General features: G+C 35.7%; 1 protein-coding gene across 1 annotated transcript in view; it reads right to left on the bottom strand.

Moving 5' to 3' along the window:
• The window catches only part of LOC121386401, a 130,111-nt gene extending 103,492 nt beyond the window's left edge, over positions 1–26,619 (bottom strand). The window contains exons 1-4 of the mRNA XM_041517284.1: positions 26,578–26,619; positions 11,704–11,781; positions 9,906–10,235; positions 4,435–4,553 (exon numbers count right to left, since the gene is read on the bottom strand). Of these exons, the coding sequence (XP_041373218.1) occupies positions 4,435–4,553; positions 9,906–10,235; positions 11,704–11,779 (525 nt within the window). The 5' untranslated portion in view covers positions 11,780–11,781; positions 26,578–26,619. The remainder of the gene's footprint in view (positions 1–4,434; positions 4,554–9,905; positions 10,236–11,703; positions 11,782–26,577) is intronic.
• Positions 26,620–26,947: the final 328 nt, after the last annotated feature.

Below are 26,947 nucleotides of genomic sequence, written 5' to 3'. Positions count from 1 at the left end.
GTGTTTCCCTGCCACAGACAAAAATGCTTCACCAATCCTCAGAATCAGACGTTGACACACAACGCAATGCAGAAGAATCTGATGCCCCCCTGATTGATGGCGGGGATAATGACATACATCCACAAAATCCATCTGGACTGAATGATCTTGAAACAGCAGCAAAGCTGTATGATGCATTAATTAACGAAGAAAGGTCAGTTGAATCCATTTGCAAAGAAGATGTTTTAGATAGCATACAATCAAAACTGGAAACATACAAGTCATCTAAGACACAACACATTTTCGCACAGCATCACTTTGGTTTCAATACATGGAGATGGTTGACATATTGCAACAGTTCATCAAAGCAGAGAGAACAGGGAATTGGCATCTTCACTTAAATACAGTACAACAAATGTTACCATATTTTGCAGCATGTGGACACAATCTGTATGCAAAATCTGCTTATGTTTATCTGCAATCCATGCAGAACATCGAGAAAGACCATCCAAGAATATACTCAGCTTTTCAGAAAGGCCATCATGTTTTACGAAGGACTGACCGTTACTGGGCTGGTTTGTCCACTGATTTAGTCATTGAGCAAGTGTTAATGAGAAGTTTGAAGACTTCTGGTGGATTGACTAGAGGGCGTGGTATGACAGATTCTCAAAGGGCCTTATGGGTACTGTCAATGCCTGCATGTGCTGACATGAACAATGCCATGCAACAATTCAGTGGGACTAATTTTCACACAAGTGACCAACACAAAGAAAGTGGACAAGCAAGAAAAAAGAGACCAACAAGATGCACTGACTTTCTTGTCTTTCTTTGCAGACAGAAATCCATTTGTTGAGAATCCTGGCCTACGTAGTATAGAAACTGGTGTGACAGTAGACGAAAATGTGAATGTGGACAGTGCCAAGGAAATAGGGACAAACATACTACAGGGTATGGTTGGACAGATTATACATTCAAGAGAAGTCAACAGGTTGTAACCCTTGCCACAAAGTCTGCCATTAAACTGGCAGATGAATCAGTTTCTGTTGACCCACAGCTCCTTTTCCAGCGCCTAATTGCAGCTGCAAATGGGATGTTTGATGATGTTTCTGACATCTTTAAATACGAATTATGTACCTACCCTTCTTCCCTCTTTGAATCATCAGGACTTCTTAGAGCTGCACAAAAACCTGCAATTGCTGATGCAATATGGAATGTCGGGGAATGTCATTCTGCTTTGCAACTTTCAGATGATGTTCAGTATGTCGTCGATGGGGGGTCACTTCTTCATCAAATTCCATGGAAAAGAGGTTGTGATTACAGTTCTATATGTTGTCAGTATGTTCAGTATGTGACCAAACGGTATTCTCATCCCATCGTTGTATTCGACGGTTATTCGTCTGGTCTTTCAACGAAAGATACAACACACTTCAGAAGAACACAGGGGAATATTGGAGTAAAAGTGAATTTCTCAAAAAATACAACATTTACAACAAAAAAAGAACTTTTCCTGGCTAACTGTGAGAACAAACAAAAATTCATCGACATGCTCAGTCTTTGTTTGAAAGAGAATGGATGCACAGTGATTCATGCAGATGGTGATGCTGATGTGCTGATCGTTGAAACAACTATTGAAAGCGCAAATACCAGTCCTTCTATTCTTATAGGTGAAGATACCGATCTTCTGATTCTTCTCATCTACCATGCCGACATAACTTCCCATGACATATATTTTAAATCGGAACACACTAATACCAAGAATTCCAAAGTTTGGAACATAAGTAAGACCAAAGCATTACTGGGACCCGAGATATGTCACCTGTTACCTTTTGCTCATGCAATCACGGGTTGTGACACCACCTCACGGTTGTCTGGAATAGGGAAGGGTTCTGCCCTAAAGAAACTGCGAAATGATTTACATTTCCAAAAACAAGCAAGTGTTTTTCTTGAACAGTCAAGTAAAGAGGCAATAATAACAGCTGGTGAAGAATCCATCACATTGTTGTACAGTGGCAATCACTTTGAAGATCTGGATCATTTGCGCTACAAACGTTTTACGTGCAAAGTGATGCAAGGTACCACATTCCTGCATGTTCATACATTACCACCAACATCTGCAGCTGCAAAATACCACAGTTTACGGACATACTTGCAAATCCAGCAATGGATAGGACACGACAACAATTACAATCCCGAGGACTGGGGCTGGTACAAAGATACTGGAAGAAACATTCTACTGCCATGTCAAACTCATTTACCTCCAGCACCCGAGAAACTACTGAAGGTTGTCAGGTGTAATTGCAAAAATAACTGTGATAATAAACGATGTAGCTGTCGAAAGCATGGTTTAGAGTGTACCTTTGGCTGTGGTGAATGCAAGGGAGTCAGCTGTAGTAATGCACAGGCTGTGACAGACCTAACTGATGAACTTTAAATGGATTACAGAACTACAGACTAAGGTAGGTAGACACTGCGCTAAATTGTTTGCACATCACAGAAAACCGTTGTTGTGCAGTTACTAACATATTTATCATTCAACTAAATATTATAAAATTAAATAGAATGAAATGGCTGGAATAATAGTCATTATATTTTCGTTCATTTAGACTCACATATGAGCTAAACGTATGTTCATTGTATTGTTTTCTAGCAGACCCGTAAGAATGATACTTGAAGTGTGTGTGTGTGTGTGGGGGGGGGGGGGGGGGGTGTGTGTTAGAGAACAAAGCAGTATTATTAGATTACAATTTTCAACTCTTAAAGCTATAACAGATATATATATATATAAACTTATGAGAGCAGTAAAAAATATTCAAGGGGTGTGCATCCCCACCCACCCTCGCTCTGGATTCGCCCCTGATTTAACATCGCACTGCACTATAGGATTATCTTTATAACAAATAACATACAAATAAAACAATTTCAGTTGATAAAATTAAACAAACATTATTTATAAAAAATGTCTGGTGTTTCCCATAAAAGGCTATACACCCCCACACTCACCCCCCCCCCCCCCCCCCCCCAAAAAAATAAGGTGTTCCCCTTGTCCGAAACTTTGGGACTTTTTGTATGTGATACACAACATTAATTCGAATGCATTGCACAACAAAAACTTTCTGTTGCAATTTTGTTGAGGTTATGTCAAATTTTTCCATAAAATGACTGGGCTACCACTGCTAAAATAGAAAATAAACTAGAAACCATTTAACAATGTTTTATGCAATTCCTGAAACTGAGGATAATGTAGAAACCGTTTAACACTGATTTGTTCAACTTCTAAAACAAAAAATAACATAGAAACCATTTAACAATTACTTGGCAAATTTCCAAAACAGTGATTTATCCAAATCATAAACAGAAAATAATACATAAACCTTTTTGAAATGATATTGCCTAACATGTAAAACAGAAAATAATGTACAAACCATTGAACTTGAATAATAAATAATTGAAACGATGTAACAATATGACTTTCATAACTTCTGAAAACAGATAATAATTCATAAGGAAACCATTTAACAATGACTTGTCAACTTCCTGATAACAAAACATATTTATCAAAAACACCAATCTCCCTCTTTCCAATTCCTGAAGTGTCTTTGAACCCTCGAGATATAATCACATTAAAACCTACCAAACAAACAAACAAAGCATTCGAAAAGTCTTGATCCATGCTGGTTTTATTTGTTTACTTCTTTTTTTTTCAACTTGGACAACGTCATTTATTTGAATTTCGCAAAATTCGAAGAATGGTACTATTTTATGATTGACAAAAAGGTGTTTATTGCATATCATAGAAAAATACGGTCAACATTGATAATTGAAACGATGTAACAATATGACTTTCATAACTTCTGAAAACAGATAATAATTCATAAGGAAACCATTTAACAATGACTTGTCAAACTCCCGACAACAAAATATATTTATAAAAAACATTACTCTCCCTCTTTTCGATTCCTGAAGTGTCTTTGAACCCTCGAGATATATCCACGTTAAAACCTACTAAACAAACAAGTAAACATTTTATTTGTTTACTTCATTTTTTTAAACAAAATTTCAACTTGGACAATGTCACTTATTTGAATTTCGCAAAATTGTAAGAATGGTACTATTTTATGATTGACAAAAAAGTATGTATTGTATATCATAAAAAAATATGGTCAAAATTGATCAAAAGTATAATATGAAAATTGATCAAAAAATAATATTAAGCTGATCCTACAACCTCGCTTAGTGTTTTGTCACCAATATATCACTTGGAGTTCGCCAAATTTTAAGAACACTACTATTTTATGATTTACAAAAATATATTTATTGAATGTCATAGAGAAATATGGTTATACAGATTTTATGTTCAAAGGATTACATACTATTACAGGTTTAAAATATCTAATAAATAATTATAATAATAAAATATAAAAAAATCAATGTAAATAATATAATAATTATACAAACCATGATATTCCATTTGCATACCGGCGCTGGAAAGGTACACGCACCAACAACTTGCATGTAGTAGCCATCAGAATCATTCTTTTGTGTGGGCAGTTCATTATCAGTCACCTTGAAGACAGCTACAGAAAATAAAATAAGCCAACTAAACATCCAGAGGCATATATCAGCCCAGACAGCTCTGTTATTTCATTTTCTATTTTGTCACTAGTAGGTGATAATTTCTAGAGACTTTCAAATTTCCAATGTTAAATTTCTAATTGAAATGTTTAAACTTAATAAGAATTCGAAATTTTGAAACTTGCCAAACATCTCACTATTTGTTTGTGTTAACTGCCCTAGAGGATACTAGAACCAAGCTTTAGAACATCTGATCAAATCTGGAAGATACTTTCACATTTGCAATTTTAATTTAAAACATGATATTAAAAATTCCAAAATATCTCTATACTAGACTACAAGTTTGTGAAGGCTGCTTCTGCAAATAATTACACTGAATTTGAGAACTATCAACTGAAAAGTCTAAGACAGGATATACTGTTAATTTTTCAACATAAAATGTGTGAAGACAGCCTTTGAGAATCATTGTATTGAGTTTTAAACTATCCAGTCAATAATCTAGTCTATATCTGAAACCTAGTAATCTAAATAAAATATTTCTGTTTCCATAAAACTATATTTTTTTATATTATTTGTCTATTTAATATTTATGACTTATGTTCAATGGCTTTACTCTGTATGATTCCTTGATTTGAAAATATAATTAAATCATATTACAATTAAGATGCAATTTTTGAACAAGTGTTATAGTTCACTCTCATTATGCTTTGTGTAGTGTAAAAAACACAAATATCACGTCAAAATATCGATGTTACTGTAACTGTTTTATTTATCTTGATAAGACAAATGTCTGAGGATTCTGATTCTGATAATTCTCCACCTTCACTACCAATGCCTCAAACTAATCCATCAGGTGTATTGGTTCTATCGGCTGATCATGAAAACTTTAATAAAAAGTAGTCTCTTTGGAAACAGATGTGGGAGAACTACATGTATGTCATCGTATCTCGACTGATCACACAGACTGAACAGTAAAAGATAGGTCTTTTCTGAGTCAAAATTGACTAAGAAGGTCTTGAGATCTACAAGTTTTGAATATGATCAGGATGAAGACCAACGCTCAGCTGCATAATCCAGAAATTAAAACAACTACTTCGCAGGAGACAATAAACTTTGAAGTCTTTCACGATAGCCTCATTAGAGAACACATTGTACTGGGTATTTGAGAAAACACGACTCGAAGACATTTACTTCAAGTAAAAAGAAAAGAAAAACAGTTTTATTTAACGACACACTCAACACATTTTATTTACAGTTATATGGTGTCAGACATGGTTAAGGACCACACATATATTGAGAGAGGAAACCCGCTGTCACCACTTCATGGGCTACTCTTTTTCGATTAGCAGCAAGGGATCTTTTATATGCACTATCCCACAGACAGGATAATACATATCACGGCCTTTGATATACCAGTCGTGGTGCACTGGCTGGAACGAGAAATAGCTCAATGGGCCCACTGACAGGGATTGATCCCAGACCGACCGCGCTGTACCACAGGGCTACATCCTGATCCCATACTTCAAGAAATCTGTAAAAGTGACAGGGCTGCATGCACATAGATGGTTACAATAGAAGCACCTGCTGAACAAATACACATATAGAAATTTCTGTGAAAACCTGCTACAAACAAGTTTAGATCTGTTGCAACTCGTAACACTGCTTGTGAGCAGGCCTCACGCGAGGTCAAAATCATAGAGCGAAGTCACTTCTCTCTTACACTTTAGAGAGGGCGAAGTTTTTAACAATAGGGAGACTTGAATTTTTTAATCCCAAAAAAAAGAGAAGAAGTTATCTTAATACAGGTGCAACTTTTACAATCTGTAATTTTTTTAATTTTTTTTTACCGTCTGTATACTGCTAATTGATGTGCTCTATAGTTGTTGGGGATTTTTTAATCACTTTTCCACATGTCACCTTCTTTAACCGTTTAGAATTCATTCTCTTAAAGTTTGTCTTCTCTTTTCATTTAATACCTACTCCATGCAGTGTATTGTCCTATTAGATTAATTTACCACGGTCAAGCTTAGATACCCAGAGGCAATTAAATGCGTTCCACCGGCAGTTTCTTAATTAATACACTGTGGAGTTGTAAAACTGAATGGGTACTAGTATCCGTGAAGGTGTGAACATTGCTTATCTGCTACACCTTGTCACTGTTGTTTACAATAAAAAAAAGAGAGAAGAATTTACAGTGGCCGCTTAACACGGACACTTAGCGACTTGGATATCCACTTTAAGTGGTCACTGCTATTTTATAATTTTGACATCTGTTTTGTATGTTGAATTTATTCATTATCACAAAGTCTACGTAAAACTAGTTGGTTACTCCAACTATAAGTGCCAGACACGGGTGTTGTCTATGAGCCTGTAGCATGATTTTTGTGGCGCCAGTGTCTCTTTAACTTTTCAGGCCATTCACACTTAATTATTATCTATGAATAGGTGTCCCTCAAGTTCTTCACCATTCATCCGTGATTGTGTACATTGTGATAACTATTTTTTAAAAGGCGACACAGATTTCCACTTACAGTGACTGGCACGACGAAATCAGGCTGGTCAGAGCGAAGTTTGGGCTCACTTCGCCCGGTCGCGTGAGCCCTGTGTGAGATTAAGAAATAGTGCAAAGTTGCGGAAAGACACATACTACAACAAAAAAACAAAAAAATCCTGCTTGGGTCAAATCTTGCTTGAAATGCAAACAGACGATACATTTTGATGTAAAGTTTCCTCAAACCTAAAATATACCACATTGATGAGTGCTACCGACTACAATGATACTGATTGTGAGCTGATCCAGTCAATTGGTGATACATAAAAATGGAAATTTCCGGGAAATCTGTAAAATTCTAAATGGAAGCTTGTGCGAAATGTTGAGTTGAAACAGACTGAAAGAACTCTGAGGATGTGGATCAAATCAAATTTGAGCCCTCTTGGCATCTGCAGACAGATTTTAAGACACCTAACAAATGAAAAGAACTATTCTGTCTTATTTGCTTTTGTGGAACACGATCTACAACCAGTGAGTAAGAAATCCGGTGAACCACGCATCTGCATTGATCCAAAGAAACTGTATACTGCGCTAAAAACAGAACACTATCTTATGACCGATCTTGATGTGTTACCTAACCGGACACAAGCAAGGATCTAAAGCGACGATGAATTATCTAAGATTACCTGTGTTCAAACACCCTTCAGATGATACAAATTAGTGGTTACGATTGTCATTGGACTTTCGGTTAATAGTGAAAATTTTCAGAATACACTTCAGGAAGCAGTGAGTCACCTTGGAAATGTCATCTGCGTAACTGATGATATTGTGTATGATGCTGGAAGCAACAATGAAGAATCTGTTGCAGATCATTACGATAAACTTTCCAAAGTACTTGATAGTTGTCTGACTTTGGGAGTCAAACTCAATAAAGAAAAATGCAAGTTCTGCATGAAACACGTTTTTTTATTTGAACATCTTGTTAGCAGTGAAGGGTTATAGCAAGATCAAAAGAAAAAAAAGAAAGATTTAAGACAATATTTGATGTGCCTAGACCAGAAGATGCTTCTTCTATTCGGCACCTGAATGGAACTGTAGCCTACCTTTCCAAGTTCCTACAGTGCTACAAATTTGTGCAAATGTCCGAATGTGATTCATGCCAACATTAAACATCCGAATCTATTGGAATTCACGTTAAATATTTCTCAAAATTGATTAAATATAATAATCAGTTCTTAAACTGTTACAAAACAGAAATAATAATGAAAAAAACAGTCTGGTTCTCAAGATTGTTAGCCCGTTGTTATGAACCACAGTAGCCCCGAAGACAACAGAAAGTAAAGTTTAGGGATGTGAGAGGGGCTGGAACAAAAACGTTTACTGTTCACCTTCTTTCTTCATAAGTCAAACAAAGTCTTTCAAACACCATATCCTGGATTGGACAACCCTGGCCAATCGCAGCGAAGCTGATGAAATCCAGTCAAGGGAATGTACTATGCGCAAATACTACTTGCGATTGTGCGATACTACTTCCGTTTTTGCAACATTTTTTTTTTTTTAAAGGAAATGGAAAAGAACAATTATGCGTTTTCGCGTAGCTCTCACATCCTTGAAAGCTGAAGGACAGAAATTCTTACTACATCGTTTTACTATGTTGGTTTGCTGAAAACCTTGATTTTAATAAAATTATCTGCTCTTTCTCAATGTAACTGCGTTGCTGTAACATCCATACAAATGTCAATGAACAAAATCCGAAAGTACCTCGGTGCGCAGTTTATAAAACTAACAAAATACATCGACTTATGCGATCATCAGATTTAAACTGGTAGGTACTAGATTTGTGTCAAGGTGCCAGCTGCCACCCAAAGTGAGTTTCAGTGGCTCAGTAGGAAGTTATACAGTGACCTTTCTCTCACTAGCCATTAAACCACTATTGTTGACAGATAGCTGAAATACCTTAATTGAATAAGCTACATACACGCAAATTAAGTTATATTATACAATATCATGAACATGGAATCACCCTCACCAAACATTTTTGGTAAAATACTGTATTAAATATGTGGAACTGGACACCATGCTAATGCACTGAATCAACCCCTGCAATCCCCCTGGCAATCAGCAATGCCGTGGAGATTGCCCAGATTTTTTAATTCCCTTTGGCATTTTTGTGTGTGTATTTTTTCCTTATTGTTAAAAATAAAATATACTTTGTGAATTTAAAACAGATTAGAAGTAAATATTAAAACAGTATCAATACCATTATTACTAAAGTAACTGAATGTAAGCACATCGGGCATGATCGAAAATGCATGTAAATTACCAGTCCAAAGTTCTAACAGGCAACGTTTCGGTAACATTCAAGAACTATTTTACTGATTCCCGACATGATAATATGGTTTACCATGAAGTGCTGAAAGCAGTCAAGCAGACGTTTTGCTGCTCAGTGTGGGTGAAATCGATCCAGCATTAAAGGGAGTTCCAATTAGGCCTGCGTTCAGCCAGACCACGCAGAAAAACGTCCGGTAGACTGATTTGTGCGCTACACGGTAAACCAAATGGCCACGTCGGGACCCAGTAGTTCGCGATATTTGTAGATATACCCGGTACATACATATATATATATATATATATATATATATATATAGAGAGAGAGAGAGAGAGAGAGAGAGAGAGAGAGAGAGAGAGAGAGAGAGAGAGAGAGAGAGAGAGAGAGAGAGAGAGAGAGAGAGAGAGAGAGAGAGAGATATCCTTCTGATAGTTTAATAAAAACTTCTGTCATTTATATGCAAATTATGCAACCCTTTTCTGGTGCCAAGTGACCTAATTAAAAAAAAAAAATTCTGAGGCTATCTATACTCACAAGCAGATACAATCTCTACTGAGGATTTGCTGGCTGTATCGTTTGAATCGTGACACGTCCACACACCCTTGTCAACATCAGGGTCGAAAGATTCGATGACCATTGTGTATGATGAATTTCTCGTGATTTTCAGCTTGTAACCATCGACAACCGTCTTACAACTCTTGGAAGTGAATTGGTTGTCACACTCAAGAACTAATTTATTTTCGCCTGGTCGAGTGAACTCCAAGTTTCCCGTGACGTTTCCACTTTTCACCTCACATATTATGTCGTGTGAAACACCCTTATAACCTCGCTCTATGCTAGGGTAAATATCCAATTCTACAGACTCTGTAAACAAAGAAGAGAAAAAACAACAAGTACACAAGTTTGATAGAGAAGCACAATTAACAAGTGTGTTACATGTTCGTTTATACTCACTTTCATGTTCATATATAATTAAGATCAAAACATGCTGTCCTGGGCAAACACATCTCATGTTTCTGTGCCACCTGTCCAAGACAATAATTAAGTTACTGGTACTGTTAGTTTGTGTAGTGGCCTTACACCTACCCACTGAGTCGTTATGCCTGTTGTTTGGGTGGGATCTGGCACCGGAATGCGAACCAAAGTACTTACATGTACCAACCTTAATTCTGATGGCTTATCCACTAAACCATTGAGGATAGTTATTTCACATGTACGACTTTATTGTAATTATGTGAAATTTGTGCAATGAGATAGATTAAGGTTGTTTTGAAGTTATTGTGTTTTATTAGGATGGAAACGTTTATGGCAAGGGTACCATGGTGACACATTTACAATGACAGTCCAACAGTTTAGATACGTAATATTAACCTTTAGGAAAGGAAATATCTTAGATTATTTAAAGATCGATTTAGACTTTCCTATATGATGTTCCAAACAAAATAACAGAATGAAGATTTCATTAATTTACTTTGGAGATGTTTAAACTCGACCTTGGAACAAGAATAATAAAGAATACATGTGGTTAATAGTAATCACTAGTGTATGTGCAGGATTTCTGCCAGAAAATAGTTTGAGTGTACGTAATAAAAATAAAACCGGTCTCATCGGACCCCAAAGTGGCTTATTGGACCCCACAGAAAATGGCTCATTGGTCACCAACACCACTTGCATTATGTTAGCAAAATATACCAAAGAACAAAACCGGTCATAAGTTCCTCTCCTAAGTTGTTATGGGTTTGAAATCTTTTAAATCAAACATTGCATTTCATGTATTTCGATATATTTTAAACAGCAGTTCTCCTACTAGATAATGTTTCTAAAGATTATAAAAATGTATCCATTAAAGGGACATTCCTGAGTTTGCTCCATTGTAAGATGTTTCCGACTAATAACATATTTTTTTCGATTAAACTTACATATTAAATATATTTTCTTGTTTAGAATATCAGTGTCAGTATAGTCAATGTGTTACTGGTCGTCTTAATATTTCTAAGAAGCCCAAACTGGATTTTGTCTTCAAATAATTTCGTATGTACGAAAAAAAGGAAAAAAAAGGAAATAAAATGAAATTTAAACTAGTACAAATATTAGAACAATCAGAATCAAGTTTAATATGCAGCCACTAATATTTTATGCAGAACAATACATTTGATATGTAATTACAATCGTTAAAAAGTCTCTGTTAGTCGATAACATCTTAAAAATTGCAGCAAACTCAGGAATGTCCCTTTAATTTCCAAGATCTTAGGATACCTAAATTTACCCTTTACACCCTCTGGCAGAAACCCTGATGCGGTCTTAAATAATTTAAAGTGAACATTTAATTTACCTTCAGCAGAGTTATCGGCAATAACAAATATTGCCAAGAAAGATCCAAAGATGATGTGGACCTTTGTGAAAATCATATCTGAAAAAAATTACAATAACAAAATATTATTCATTACATTATGCAAAATAATAATAATAATAATTATAATAATGAAACGAAAAAAGAAAAGAAATCACGCACACCCCCCCCCCCCAAAAACCCCCAACAACAAAACAAAACAAATAAACAAAACAAAACCAAGAATGATGCAGAATTAAACGACTACGGTACCCTACAATAAACTGATTCATGGAATAAATAAAGTTGAGAGGAAACATTCATGATTAATGTAACTGTTTCATTTAAAAATATAAAATAATATTACATACAAATAAACAGGGACGTAGCTAGCGGAGAAGGGGGCAGTCCCCCCCCAAATTCAATAACAAGTCCCCCCCAAGTTCAATAACAAGTCACATCAATAGCGTGTGTGACAACCCCATGCTCCAATACACGCAAAAACTCTCCGACGCATGGAAAAAGCCAGTCGTCTGATGAGGTCACGTGGGATTCGTCGCCATTCTTCTTGGAGGGCCTGGATCTTGTTGGCTGGCTAGAGGGTGTGGACGTTGTCGAACACGACAATCCATGACGTCCCATAGGTGTTCTATGGGGGACATGTCTAGTGAGCATGCAGGCCACGGCAACACGTTGACGTACTTGGTTCCAAAGAAGTTCTGTATGATTCTGACTGTATGGGGTTTGGCGTTGTCATGCTAATAAAGGACACCATGTGGCTGCTGTTGGAGAAATGGTAGGGCAATCGGACGAAGAATGGCATCCATATAACGCTAAGCTGTCAAGTTTCCATTAACGATGATCAGTGGTGTCCTCTCCTGCCCACAGATTCCTCACCACACAATATGGCACGACCTCCTGACCGCAACAAGCCGCTGTTTTGTTCTCCCCTTCGGCGGTAAACATCAACTCTGAACAAACAGAACCGGCTTTCATCAGTGAAGACTACCCTCTGCCAGTCACGTAGCTGTCAACTTCGTACAGTCCGGGCCCATCTCGATCTCAGACGACGATGTTGCGCTGTCAATAACTGTCCTCTATGTGGTCTTTAAGCCGTTATTCCATGAGCCCTGGGTCGCTTGGCCACTGTCTGTCGACTAAACTTTTAGCCTAACGCATTCGTCGCTGATGACGTCATTGTCAGGAAGTGATTCCGGAGATGCAAGGTACCCAAGTACCGGTCATCATGGAGCGTGGTCACCCAGTGTCTGCGTATTCTTGGCCTGTCTGATGTCTACCCTGTCCGCCTGTAACGTTTCATCAAGTTCGTTACAACTCGGAAACAACCGAAGGTTCTTGCGATGTTGGCATGGGTGGCTCCCAGAGCTCGCTCGCGTTGTTCGGGTGTCAGTCGTAGTATTCCTATTGTGATTTTTATAATTGTGAATGTCTGACATGCCTTCTAAACCGTTTTTATACCCTTATTTCACGTGCAGTTGCGGTTGTTCATAGGGCACGTGCTTTTCACTTTATCGCGTGTTCCCCGCAAAACGTACTGTGGACGGGTATCATTTTCTGCATACAGTATTGTTGTGTTTTGGATTGATTTAGTTTGAACTTGTTTTTCAGTTTTTCTGACACTTCAGTTTTAAAGTGGTAAAATTTCTTATGGCCTTCGGTTTAGTTTCGACTGTGTGCAGTTAAAGTTTAGGATATGCCAACATTTTACGAGTAATCTCGATTAAATAGAAAACAACTGGTTTCTGCAATTTTCGAGGTTTTGATACTGGTAGATAATGTGGAGAAATTGTCTGCTGATCCAGAGCTAGCCCTGTAAATGTATATACTATGTGATACAATATTTCATCTCGTATGACGGCCATTATGCAGAATGCCATGGGTATTCGCGTTTAGTCTCTAGGCCTACATGTCCGAGCCTGCCCTAGCAGCACTGGAAGATTAACCATCCTACTCTAAGAAAAAATAGGAAGCGGAGTCGGATCCTCTCGTATCTCGAACCATCTCGTATTCTCCGGAGTCGGACCCGTCCTCACCACTATACCAAACATATTTGGGTATGGTGTTATGGAATTGAATACAACCACAGCAAAAACAGGGGGCATTGAGGGCCTCCCCAAGAAAGAAAATGAGTTAAGTTGATTTAAACTTTGTTATTTGCTTGGTAGTGGACTTCATCTAAATACAATTATTGTGTCAATGTATTAGTGACCACTTGTTGTATGGCCGTTGATGTGGCGAGAACCTTTCCACTTATGAGCAATTCTTTTATGGCTGGCATTGGTTCAAAATCTTTTAGGTATTTTGGTCCATGTGTCATTATTGTGAGTACCGTATATTAGTTAAAACTCAAAAAAACTTCTCTGGTATGTTTTTACTCTGTTCATAGCTTAGAAAAGTTTCACGCAAACAGCCGTGGCTGGGCTCAAAGTAAACATGAGCTCTATTACTCTACAAATGTTTTTAAATATTTCAGGCTTGGTAAACAACAGCGTGGGGTGGGGGTGTTGTCGTACATCGATTGCAGCCTTGTATTTCTAATTTATTAAAAACAATATTTATAAAGCAGAAAAACAAAATTCATGAATAAATTCATGTATGTTTAGAGGTCATCGCACCGTAGCGATTATGGCATAGGGCTAATGAAATGTAACGTCACAATTATAACGTAGGACTAACAGTCCAGTCAAATTAACGTTAACAGTAACACTTTTTACGAGAAATTACTCAGAAAGTGTTTAGAAACATATAAAAAATATCGGAAAATATCGGTGGGGGAACATGCTTAATTTTGCGACCAAACTTTGTCCCCAAGTATATTTAAAATATGACGTCGTGAGGCTTCGTACACATCAAGGGAGATAATAACGTTTTGTCCTTGACATTAAATTGTTGATATTTTTACTGTTATAAAAGATAATTTTACTATATTACATGTTCTGAAAGCTTTTGCTGAGAATTTAAAACTTTAATGTGATAAATTAAGTCCAAATGTGTTTATTTTACATCAGAAAATAAACTTTCATGGCGTATGCTTTCAAATTCGTTTGCATCGTCACTGCGGTTTGTTTACATTCTAAAAACTTTAGATTTGATAATTCTGAATAATCGATCCAAACATTCAACTCTGACATCAACAACTGTGTACTGATAGCAAATATTTAATTAAAAAATATTACGAAAAACGCAGTTTTGTTCTGCTGTTTAAAAAAAATATTGTAAAGTTGCTCGTTCACATTTTTAAAAAGTATGGAAGCCCATATGGATCCACTGCAAATAGTGTATTTGTTTACAATTTATTCGTTAGAGACAAAATTACGAATGTTTTTTTTCTCTCCATGGATATGTGAAATAGAAAAATTGTTCAATAAAACTGCTAAAAAAAAGATTTAAAAAAATATATATATACTATCAATAATATAATATTTCAAATGTGTGAAAATAGATTATTTATATTTGTGTATATTTTGTCAAGCAAATTTGTTTTGTGGTCATTGACTTATTTTCTTGACTCGTTTCTTTTTCATTTTAATTTCTGGAAATATTTTTATTCTTCGTATAATTCTACTTCACTCGGCTTGTTCCATTTTAATTTTTATTTGGTTCCATAACTTACACTTTTCACCGTTTAATTTAATTTTATTATAATATCAAAGCTTGCCTTCACATTCTTCAAAGTTTATTTTGCTTGCTTATACACTGGATATAGTACCGGGTATTTATTATTTATTATAGTAAATATCTCCTCTACACAAAATTTATGTGTGCTTCTGAAAATAATATTCCTTGTAAAGGATTCTCAACTGAAAGTATTGTCTGTTGGTCAAGAAACACTATAGGTATCTAGTCCTCGTTTATATTCAGCTCCTTTACTGATTTGATTTGTCATTCAACTTCACCATCAATTTGGGTCCAAATGTTTTATCGATATACTCAATAGCCTTGAAACTAGTGCTTCTGCCTCCCAAGGAACTGATATACTTGGTTTTGTTTCTGCCTAGCAGCTTTGTACAGTGTGTTGCAGACCACAATTCATGTACACTTGATAGAAAGAACACCTGCGACAGAATGGGAATAATAACAGGTGTTACACCCGGATCCAAAAGACGAACACTTGTATCTCAAAACGAATTAATAACACTTGGAGAAAACTGAAATGTCTTCGTACAAGCCAACGTCAAATAGCATGTCAACTATGAAATTTGATAAACTGAAGCATCTCACAACAGCAGATCATATCTTGTCTTCGGTGACTTTGCCACTCAGGTTACACATTCCAGGATGATCGGGACGTACGCAGATGTGCCAGAATGGTTTCTACCCAGGACAATAATCTGTGACTTTCGTACCGACGATGGACATGAATGCTAGCGATCTTTTCTGTATTTACTCAACGATGGTCTTTGCATCTAATCATTCCTGGCGATAGGGATCAACATCAGTATTAACCTTTGATCAGCCATTGTACTGGGAAGCAAACACTATCATCAAGGAACCTCCAACAAGTCCCCTCTGCTCATTACCTTGTGATTGGGAGGGTTACATACTGAAATGAGTTTTATTTGCTGCATTGGCTATATAATGAGTGGTTTCGGTCTCCAGCAGATTATACAGAAAGTGTATGCATTTATTTCTGTCAATCATATACGGAGAGGAAAGGCAGTAAAAGTACAACTTGTTCTTGATACTACCATACAAGATTTGCTTGTCTCTCGAACATTTAAAATTACATTGCCCTTTACTGAATTGGGAAACGAGCGCAGTCCTCAAAGTGTTGAAGATGAAACCGTAGCCGATTCCACAGTTGACGTTTCAAACGTAGATATTGAAATACACACCCAGGTAGAAGATGTGACGGTAGACGAGGAAAATGATACCAAAGAAGAACTATTTTTAAGAATGCGGCTGTCAGTTCTATCTTACTCACAAGATGCATGATCTGGAAAAAGACAACCTTGGAGTATACTTTATGTTCAAGATTGGTCATCATGTTCTACGAAGACGTGATCGCTTTTGGGCTGAATTTTCTTCCCTCGATAACCAATGTTCAACAATGCATGCTGCCGGTGATGCCGATAAGGTGATTTCCAAAGCAGCTGATGCATGCCTACAGCTGGTCACTTATCAGTGAAGACACAAACCTTCTTATCGTCTTGTACCGCTATGCTGCTATTAAATCAAGCACACAATACTTTTAGACTAACAATATAAACCAAAGTGTGGGATATCTAGAAAATGAAGATGGTGCTTAGGCAAAAAATGTGTTGCTTACTTCTTGTAATATCCGCAATTAGTTTGTGATAAAACATAATATGTTCTGTCGGTTGCGGAGAATGACGCTGTACGAGTGGTTCCAGTTCTCCGTACAAGATTGTTGTAGCCTTTCAATATCGACACTGGATTAGCGTAGATGATAATGATGCTGAGTTAGATCCATAGAAAAGCTGCTTGAGATAATTTGCTATAGGTGTTTTAAGTTGACATGCGACACAAAACGATGCACGGATATGGAATGTTCTGTCGGTTGCGGAGAATGACCCTGTACAAGTGGTTCCAATTCTCCGATTTCAACAGAGTGAAGTCGACTACTGTGAAAGGTATATGAAATAGACTTAAAGTAACAATGACAAAATTCAAAAATAAAGTGACAGTGACATAACAAATAGACTGAAAGTAGCCGCGAATAAACGTAAAAATACAATGACAGTAACATATCAAATACACTGAAAGTAGCCGCGAATAAACCTAAAAATACATCAACAGTGACGTATCAAATAAACTGGAAGTAGCTATGAATAAATTAAAAAATACATTGACAGTGACGTATCAAATACACTGAAAGTAGCCGTGAATAAACTCAAAAATACAGTGACGTATCAAATAAACAGAAAGTAACCATGAATAAACTTTTTTAAAAATGCAGTGACAGTGACGTATCAAATACACTGAATGTAGCCATGAATAAACTCAAACATAGTCACAGTGAGCACTGACGTATCAAATACACTGAAAGTAGCAATGAATTACAGTGATTTAAAGGCATACATACTGTCAAGGATTTAGGGACCTTATTTCTCTAAAAATGGATAATAAATAAAAATTACATTAATTGTTGGAAACCAAATCTAGCTATCGCATCACCTTAATTGAACCATGATGGAGTGAAATCCAAGTCATCCAACCCTCTTGACAATTTTAGTTTTTGAATTATGTACCATTGCCATAATTCAATTAATTTCTAAAATATCATTAATAAATGGAGTATGGTGGTTATTGAAGATGGTTGAATAAAGTACATTTAGGGACAAATCAGATTATTTTTGTTCAGGTAATACTGTGTTAGACCATTAAATAGGTCAGTGGTCTGTGACAATATGTCTTTAATAAATTTACATATATATATATATAAATATATATACAGTCGTGTATATAGACACATCTACGTTAAATGACATAGATGGCGGCTTCCAATGCCGTTGTATTTGTGGAATTAATATTTGTATGCAATGTTTAGCATGATGTGTAGTAGTAGACTAGTCCTGAGTGCAAAAAGATCCTTGCGAAGTGCAGCTTCGATCAAGTATAAAAAAGCGGGGATAAGTACAAATCAAGAGATAAGAAGCTATCAGAACGGTCAGAAACTGTTAAAACGGCCTTGCTTTGTTATATTATAGATTACACAAATGCACAAAGATGGACAATGCAATAACAGAAACACACAGAAAACAGTTGACAATTATTTTAAAAAGTGTATGTTTACAATGCTCAAATTTAAAAGTTCACATAAATCACCTGAATAACAAAAAACATACCATCAATAGCTCTAAACTAATTTATTCATGCATATTATTACAATTTAAATCACTTTTAGTTCATAATTTTTCCAGAAAACAGTTTTAGAACAAACATTTTAATGTAAAGATATGAAAAATTGTGGATTTGCCGAAGGGGAGATAATTATGGCGTTATTGTGACGTCATAGATTAATTGTTTTTACAAAATTATATTTTACAAAAAAAAGGACAGTCTATTATCTTTAAGATGATAAATAATTTTTTAAAATATACCAATTAATAAGAAAGTTATGTTGGAAAATGTATCCCTACCCTCTAATAAAACACACTCACCAATATTTCTCATATGGGTCATATACATACAATTTTGCCCCTCGACTACGCCTTGATATTTTTAATATGTTGTAGATAAGATATTTCGGATTTAAAAAAAACATTAAAATCAATTCTGTTGCAATTACTTGTGGGTCGACCACTTTTTTAGCTAATTTGACTGGACTATAATGAAATCTAATTTCACCGTACACGTTAATTTTATACGAAAGTAGATTTACATATTTGTGACGATTAAACATCTTGATTGCACACACAAGGCATGTATACTTTATTTTATGTAAGCTGTAAAGCGCATTGGGCGCTTTTTCAGAGTTTGAAGATCATCGAAACAATTACTTGTACGAATTCAATCAAACGTTCAGTTGTAGAAACGACCGATCTCAGTCGATAGTAAAAGCGGAATAGCTCTAAGTTGTTATCGAACTTATCAACACAATTTCCGTTTTGGTGTGATAACGCATTGGCAAGTGTTCCGATTTAGGGTTAGGGTTAGTTCTCCTTAGCGCTATATAGTATATGTAAATGTTCGAACGATCGGAACTCTTTCAAAAGGATTCACCGAGATTTTAACAAAATGAAAATAAGTCTTAGGTGTTACATTAGTCACTTGTCATCGGGTATATGCAGTTAACATAATTACTTGCTCGGCATGAAAATTCCGCTCGGCACAGGCATCGGGCCATGGGATTTTTTATCCCTTGCTAAGCATTTGTGTTATATATGTATTTTAAAGGCAAATATATCTTTAACATTTGTTTTACCGCCATAATAATAAAATTGAATAATTGTTTTCAAACTTAAAGGAATGCTTAAGGAAGGCTTTTGGACTGGTATGCATATTCAACGATATATAATGCACATTATTGCTTAGTATCAACAAGTATAATCTTATATTTAATTACTAAAACGGTTAAATGTGACAGCTATTATTTATAACGGGCGCAGCCATTTTGTACCATCCCAGTGAATACGCCCTCTGGTGAGCTGGTGGTTACGTCATACTTGACGTGTCACGTCAGGAATTAGTCTTAGAACTGAAAAAACAAAACGTACCTGATTTTTGCGGATGCATCGCAATGTTCTGTAATAATATCCATCTCAATAAGCCAGCAATAAGTATATATTATTTTTCAATACAAAATAAATCACCATTGTTAATGTCGAAATAACTGCTGTATGTTTTGTCCGTACATTAACCCACGTACTGAAATTAAAATCGGAGTGTTTTCTTAAGTTAATTGGTATTTTCTTTCCGTGGCCTGTACCTGTGGTTCCTGATTGGCAGGCATCTGTTTGGACGGTCAGCAGTCAAGGTGTCTCGACACAAAAAAACAAAACAAAAACATGTGCCTGTTTTATTTAGATCAAAGGGTATTGGGGATAACCTGCCAATTAACCCTAAAATGATAATGGACATTATCAACCGTCCTGCTTTATTACTGTAAATTATTTTGTAAAACCTTTGATTAAGTAGACTTTCCCTTCTAAAATCACAAAAACTACCAATTACGTAGTCCCAAAGAAAAGAAAATTAGCACATGGGTATCGTGAGTGGTCGTTTTTGCTCCAACGTACCCTACCAATAGGCCTAATAATATGCATTTTTTTCTTTTACTTTTTTAAGAGACAAAAATATTATAACTCCATTTCGTTCTATTGATGCAAATTGAAATAGATTTAGTTAAATATTTTATTATACTATCAAGTCATTTATGTTGTTTTACAAGTCAGGCTGATGAAAGCGAACGGCCTTGTCGTAAATTAGAGCGTTTGTTTAAACTGTGCATACAGGTTGAGGTGTTGGTCGGAGCTGACGTCATTTCGCCCCAAGCTATAGTACCGGACGCCACAAAAACGAAAGAAAATGGCTGCCAGGGTTTTAGTTTGTTCCCTTTATTTTTTAAAATTGGTATAATAATACCTGTAAGCCATTCCTCAGGTAGAACACCGTGATCAAATATAGTATTAAAACGTTTAACATAGACTGGCATGGTCAAGGTGGCGGTTGATTTAATATATTCGTTGGCTATTTGGTCTACACCTACTGCTTTATCGTTTTTTAATCGTTTTATAGCTTTCAATATTTCATCTTCACTGAATTTCCCGTTAATAAAATGACAATCATTGTTTACTTCGTTTAGTACCTAGTCCATATCAAAATGAAATTGGTTATCATCATTGGGTTCGCCCTTATTTAAATCACTGAAATAATCAACAACAAAAATCTATAGAAGGGGCGTTTTTGTCCAGGTTGCACTGTTCTTTATTCTGAAATATTTTGTAAAAATCTTTAGGGTCATCTGAACATAATTGTCTCATTTTCTTTTCTGTCTTAAATTTATTTTGTGAATATGCTTTAAATATAGATTTCTTATCAGATTTACTAGCATTTGTTAATCTCATTTTATTATCTGCAGTTTTATGTTTTGCGTATAAAGTTTTAGCTTCGTGATACATAGTTCGTAAATATTTGCATCTTGCTCCGAACCACCTGTTGTTCCGTAACCTTTTACGGCCCCTGCGCGTGCTGTAACCTCACCGTGGTGCAGGGGTGTAACATTCTCTTTGAGAATGGCCAATACAGCACAAAATTGAAATTTTGAGTAAAAGTCAGTATCTATCTGTGATATTTGTATTTTTGCAGTTCTTTACACTGTTTTTACTTAAATCTTGAATTCTTATATTGATGTTGATCATCACTTTATTTGTTTTCATTACCATAGTTTGACACCCAATAGCCGATGTCTTTTTCGTGCTGGGGTGTCGTTAAACATTCATTCATTCATTCATTCATTTTATATCGTCTACCATCTTTTGAATGCGTAAAATATTTACAAGATTCCTTCTCTAGTGAGTAAATCAGCCATCAGTACGTATTACATTAAAGGCATTCAGTGTTATATCCTCTGTTATGTATTTTAACAGTGCATGTAATGATGTTATGTATAGAGGATAATAAACGAGTTACCAGTTATTATCAGATTTATGTCCCCAGTGAAATAATTTCACGAGGGACATAAATGTGATAACAACTGGTACCGAGTTTGTTATTCTATTTATTATAGGAACGTAGTAAACTACTTTACTGTTCTGGTTATTGCTTTAACTTTGTATTTTATTTACAACTACCATTTTATTACAAGTTTAACACTGGAACCAGAAAGACGTAAATGCAAACGCTTTAAACTACGTGACGTCAAACCAATGCATGAGAAATTATGATTTGTATTTTCCCCGTTATGAGTGCCTGCTGGGGTAATAAATAGTGTTATGCTAGGGACACTGACAGGTAACGCCAATGCCATGTTACACTAAGTTTCGAATAAAATCTTTGTCTAAGCTGATTATCAGAGAGAAAAAATGCTATGACAGGATGATATTACTATTATTATTTTTTTTTTTTTTTTTTTTTTTTTTTTTTTTTAAATATATTTATTATCCCAGATATTTATATATTGATAATGTCAGGGTTGGGGCCTTGAAATCATTATTTAACAATAGATACATAAATATAAAGTGCATTCAATAAAATTACTAGTTAATTGAAACAGTCAAATTTGGAGCACAAAATTATTGACAGACTAAATATATAATAAAAAAGAAATGAAACAGATAGACAGAGAGAAAAGAAGAAAAGAAAAAAAGAAAAATCCATATTTCCAAATATAGAAAACAAACGTTATTGGCCTTTAGGTTACAAAAACCCCACCACCAACAGTATGTGTCTTATATTGTAGTTATTTTTAACTATTAAGGCTAAGTTTAATTTTCTAGACATCTTTGCCAATGTGCCCATTTTTCATCAAACTCTTTATGTGAACAGTTTTTATAGAGTATGTATTTCTCTATTTGTAATTTATCTGTAATTACATATTTAATTCCAGTTATATGAAGTATATTCTTTTAAAGCTTTGTTCTATATATATAATGCTTTACATTGACAATAAGCCAATTCACAAATTTATGATTTGTATGTATGCTGCCAAATAGAACCATACTTTTATCAAGCTGAATATATTCGTCTTTTTGCTGTAACCATTGTTCTATAGTTTTCCAAAGTTCACTGACTTTAGGGCAACCATAAAACAGTGTTGCAATGTTTCTGGTTGCTGATTACAATAGTTACAAGTACTGGAAGCAATATACTTTATTTTATATAAAAACTAATTTGTTGGTATAATCCTATGTAAAATTTGGTACTGAAACCATAATAGAGTTGGGTCTTTCAAAATCATAAATGGAAGACTATAATACTTTGCCCATTTTGAAGTAGGAAAACAGCATCCTTCACGAGAATATTTCAATTGTGATGTAGGAACTATAGTAGCATTATTCAGTACTTTATATATTTCTCTACTTCCCGATTTGTTTTTCACAAGAAGCTTTATTTTCGAAGGAAATACTGGATGTTTAGGCACTTCGTATGTTTGTTTATTTAAATTTGTTTTGTTTCATATAAATAATTTGATTGCACATATTAAAGACGCATATTCTAAAAAATTTGATTGTATATTATATTTTGCATTAAAAGTGTTATAATCCATAAACTGCCCTTGGCTATCTAGTAAATCATATAAATATATAACGCCTTTTTCAATGAAATTCTTATATAATATAGGTTTTCTGTCTATTAGTATATTACTATTATTCCAAATGTTCAAACTTAGAATTTCTTCTTCATTTTGAAATGTTAATTTTTGTTGAAATAAAATCCAACTATTTAATACATCCTTCCAAAACATATTTTTAATTTTCTTTATCCTAAGCTGAATTAAAAAATCACCTTGTATAACTAAGTCTCTGGTTGATAAACCTGTTATAGACTGAAAAATATTTGCTAATTTAGAATTTGACCCAAACAGTCTTTTTATCCAAGTCAGTTTTAATGCTGTAGAGAAGTGTATAATATCTATCATTTTAAGCCCACCTTTTTCATAATCTTGCACTAGTATTGTTCTTTTTATCCGGTCAGGTTTCTTTTGCCATACAAAATTAAAAAGTTATTTTTTTATTTTTTTTAATATTCTTTCGGGTGGATTTGGTAAAGAAATAAGTAAATGCATTATTTTGGGTATTACAAGCAATTTTACCACAATAATTCTACCCAAAACGGTTAATTTTCTTGCTGACCACTGTTTCATAGATTTCTTCATTTCCAATATTTTTATATTCATAATTTTCATCAATCATTTGTTGCATATTTAGAGAAAAGTTTATTCCTAATAGACTAAAAGATTCAGCTCCCCATTCTAGCTTCCATTTTGATGGATGAAAGACCTCTTTTGAGAATTTCTTACTTCCTATCCATATAATTTTCGATTTCGAGTAATTTATTTTCAAACCAGAAACATCTGCATACATGTTTAATACACTTAAAGTACTGTCCAGGGACTGGGGTGATCCCTCTAAAATAAAGGTGGTATCATCTGCATACTGAGATAGAAGGTATTCTTCCCCATCAATATGTATTCCTTTAATAACAGGATGATATTATTAATAAGGTATCGTTAAAGACAACAAATTTAGTTTTATCTATACATATATATATACTAGTAAATATAAAAATTGTGCAGGGACATAAAAGTGACACTTTCAGTAGAATGACCCATAATCAATTTATATTTGCTTCGTTGACAATCTGTTGTGCTGTTGTCCCCTCAATTTTAAGTTTCCAGACGTAACATAATTAACATGTGCAGACTTTTAATTTTTTTAAAACATGGGTAGGCCTGTGGTTGGTATGCATAACTTCGCAAATAGCTGTGGTCTTCTACAATAGCAGGACAACAAAAAGTGTTTTGGGTCTCAAGTAGGATACGGCCTTGATCCCGGTTTACCGGCCTCAGTGGCGTTGTGGTTAGGCCATCGGTCAACAGGCTGGTAGGTACTGGGTTCGGATCCCAGTCGAGACATGTGATTTTTAATGCAGATATCGACTCCAAACCCTGAGTGAGTGCTCCGCAAGGCTCAATGGGTAGGTGTAAACCACTTGCACCGACCAATGATCCATAACTGGTTCAACAAAGGCCATGGTTTGTGCTATCCTGCCTGTGTGAAGCGCAAATAAAAGATCCCTTGCTGCTAATCGGAAAGAGTAGCCCATGAAGTGGCGACAGCGGGTTTCCTCTCAAAATCTGTGTGGTCCTTAACCATATGTCTGACGCCATATAACTGTAAATAAAATGTGTTGAGTGCGTCATTAAATAAAACATTTCTTACTTTCTTTTGATCACTGTTTCTACAGAACTGAATGTTTTGAAGTGCATACAGTCCCAAGTTCTGCCAGCAAACGTTTCGCTAACTATTTGATTGGTTCCCGACGTGGTCATTTCGTTTAACATGAAGCGCATAAACCAGTTTAACGGACGTTTTTCTGCTCTGTCTGGCTGAACGCAGCCTAGCCCGAGTACTCTGACTGTAAGAGAGCTAGACGGACATTTGGACATAAACACGCTCTCATTACAGTCAGAGACCAGCCTATGTCTTTTTTTGGCAATTCCTGACTACCAAACGGTAGGCAACGAGTCCCGCTCTAATACCACAACAATCCTATGTTTGACGTCAAATACCTTTACATCAATCATTTTCGAGTTAAGTGATACAAAAAAATCCACATATTAATCACTAATACACATACTACAGAAAGAAACCCAACAGCACCCACATTCAGCTACGCTTCGTGACACTCCGTCGCAACAATTACAAAGCTCGACGATCTATTTCGAGACTGGGCGATTCCGCCTTGTGCAGCAGTTACAGGGGTCGTCTCATAAGAGGAGGCAGTACGTAGCACATACTTTTGCCGTATCCTGTCGATAACACCCCAAATGTATCTTTCAAATTCAAAATGGAATCAATAATGTGTAATTGTTTTGGTTTAATGACGTAATGAAATCCAAATTCATCCAAAACGGCATTAGCCAACTCTTCCATGTTGTAACTTCGCTTGATATGAGACGGCCCCTGTAACTGCTGCACAAGGCAGAATCGCCCAGTGCGCAATCACGTGGTCTACCTCTCGAAATAGATCGCCGAGCTTTGCAATTGTTGCGACGGAGTGTCACGAAGCGTAGCTAAATGTGGGTGCTGTCGGGTTTCTTTCTGTAGTAAGTGTATTAGTGATTAATATGTGGATTTTTGTGTATCACTTAACTCGAAAATGATTGATGTAAAGGTATTTGACGTCAAACATAGGATTGTTGTGGTATTAGAGCGGGACTTGTTGCCTACCGTTTGGTAGTCAGGAATTGCCAAAAAAAGACATAGGCTGGTCTCTGACTGTAATGAGAGCGTGTTTATGTCCAAATGTCCGTCTAGCTCTCTTACAGTCAGAGTACTCGGGCTAAACGCAGCCCTGATTCCATGCATGATGACCTTATGATTCCTCTCCCCAGCCAAGCGTTATATTGTTGAACGCACGTTTTACTGTTCAAAGATTAAGTCAGAAGGGAAGATACACGAGTGGTTTTATTTATTTAGTAACTGAACAATAAAATTACTGCACACAACTTGTGTTTATTGTTTTCTGTTTTCACTTACTTTTTCCCGAACGGATAAAAAAATAAAAAATTGTGCGGTTTTTTTAAAATCTTAAATTTGGCTAAATTTGCCTAATGAAACATTTATTCATAATTTTAAACACATCATTATTCACCCAAATTATTTTATCAGTTAATATCTAAATGCAATGAATTAAAGTTCACGTTATTTGAAGATTGAATTAACTTACCAAATATTTTCACGACGCGGGAAGCGAATGACTTTTGGCATTTCCTACACTTCACGACACGCCAAGTGGTGCAACTTTTCAGTGAATTCCACGAATTGTACCGGAGAATCAGCTAATTCTGCGAATCATTCATGAGAATCAGAAATAAAAAGAACGATGTGTTCGAATCCACGTGTACGTCTGTAACAGTCTGACACTTAAGCTGTTTATGGTTTATCGTATCGTATCGACTAATTCCACGGCAGACGAACTACTAGGCAGGGGCGTACCCAGCCATTTTTTTTATCTGGATTCCAAATTTACAGTCGAGCACCGAAAGTGCGAGTGTTGTAGGGGGCTCTGGGGGCATTCCCTCTCCCCTCCCACCCCC

The sequence above is a fragment of the Gigantopelta aegis genome, chromosome 12, assembly GCF_016097555.1.
Source record: "Gigantopelta aegis isolate Gae_Host chromosome 12, Gae_host_genome, whole genome shotgun sequence".
Classification (NCBI taxonomy): domain Eukaryota; kingdom Metazoa; phylum Mollusca; class Gastropoda; order Neomphalida; family Peltospiridae; genus Gigantopelta; species Gigantopelta aegis.
This window is presented reverse-complemented; position numbering and strand designations above follow the sequence as displayed.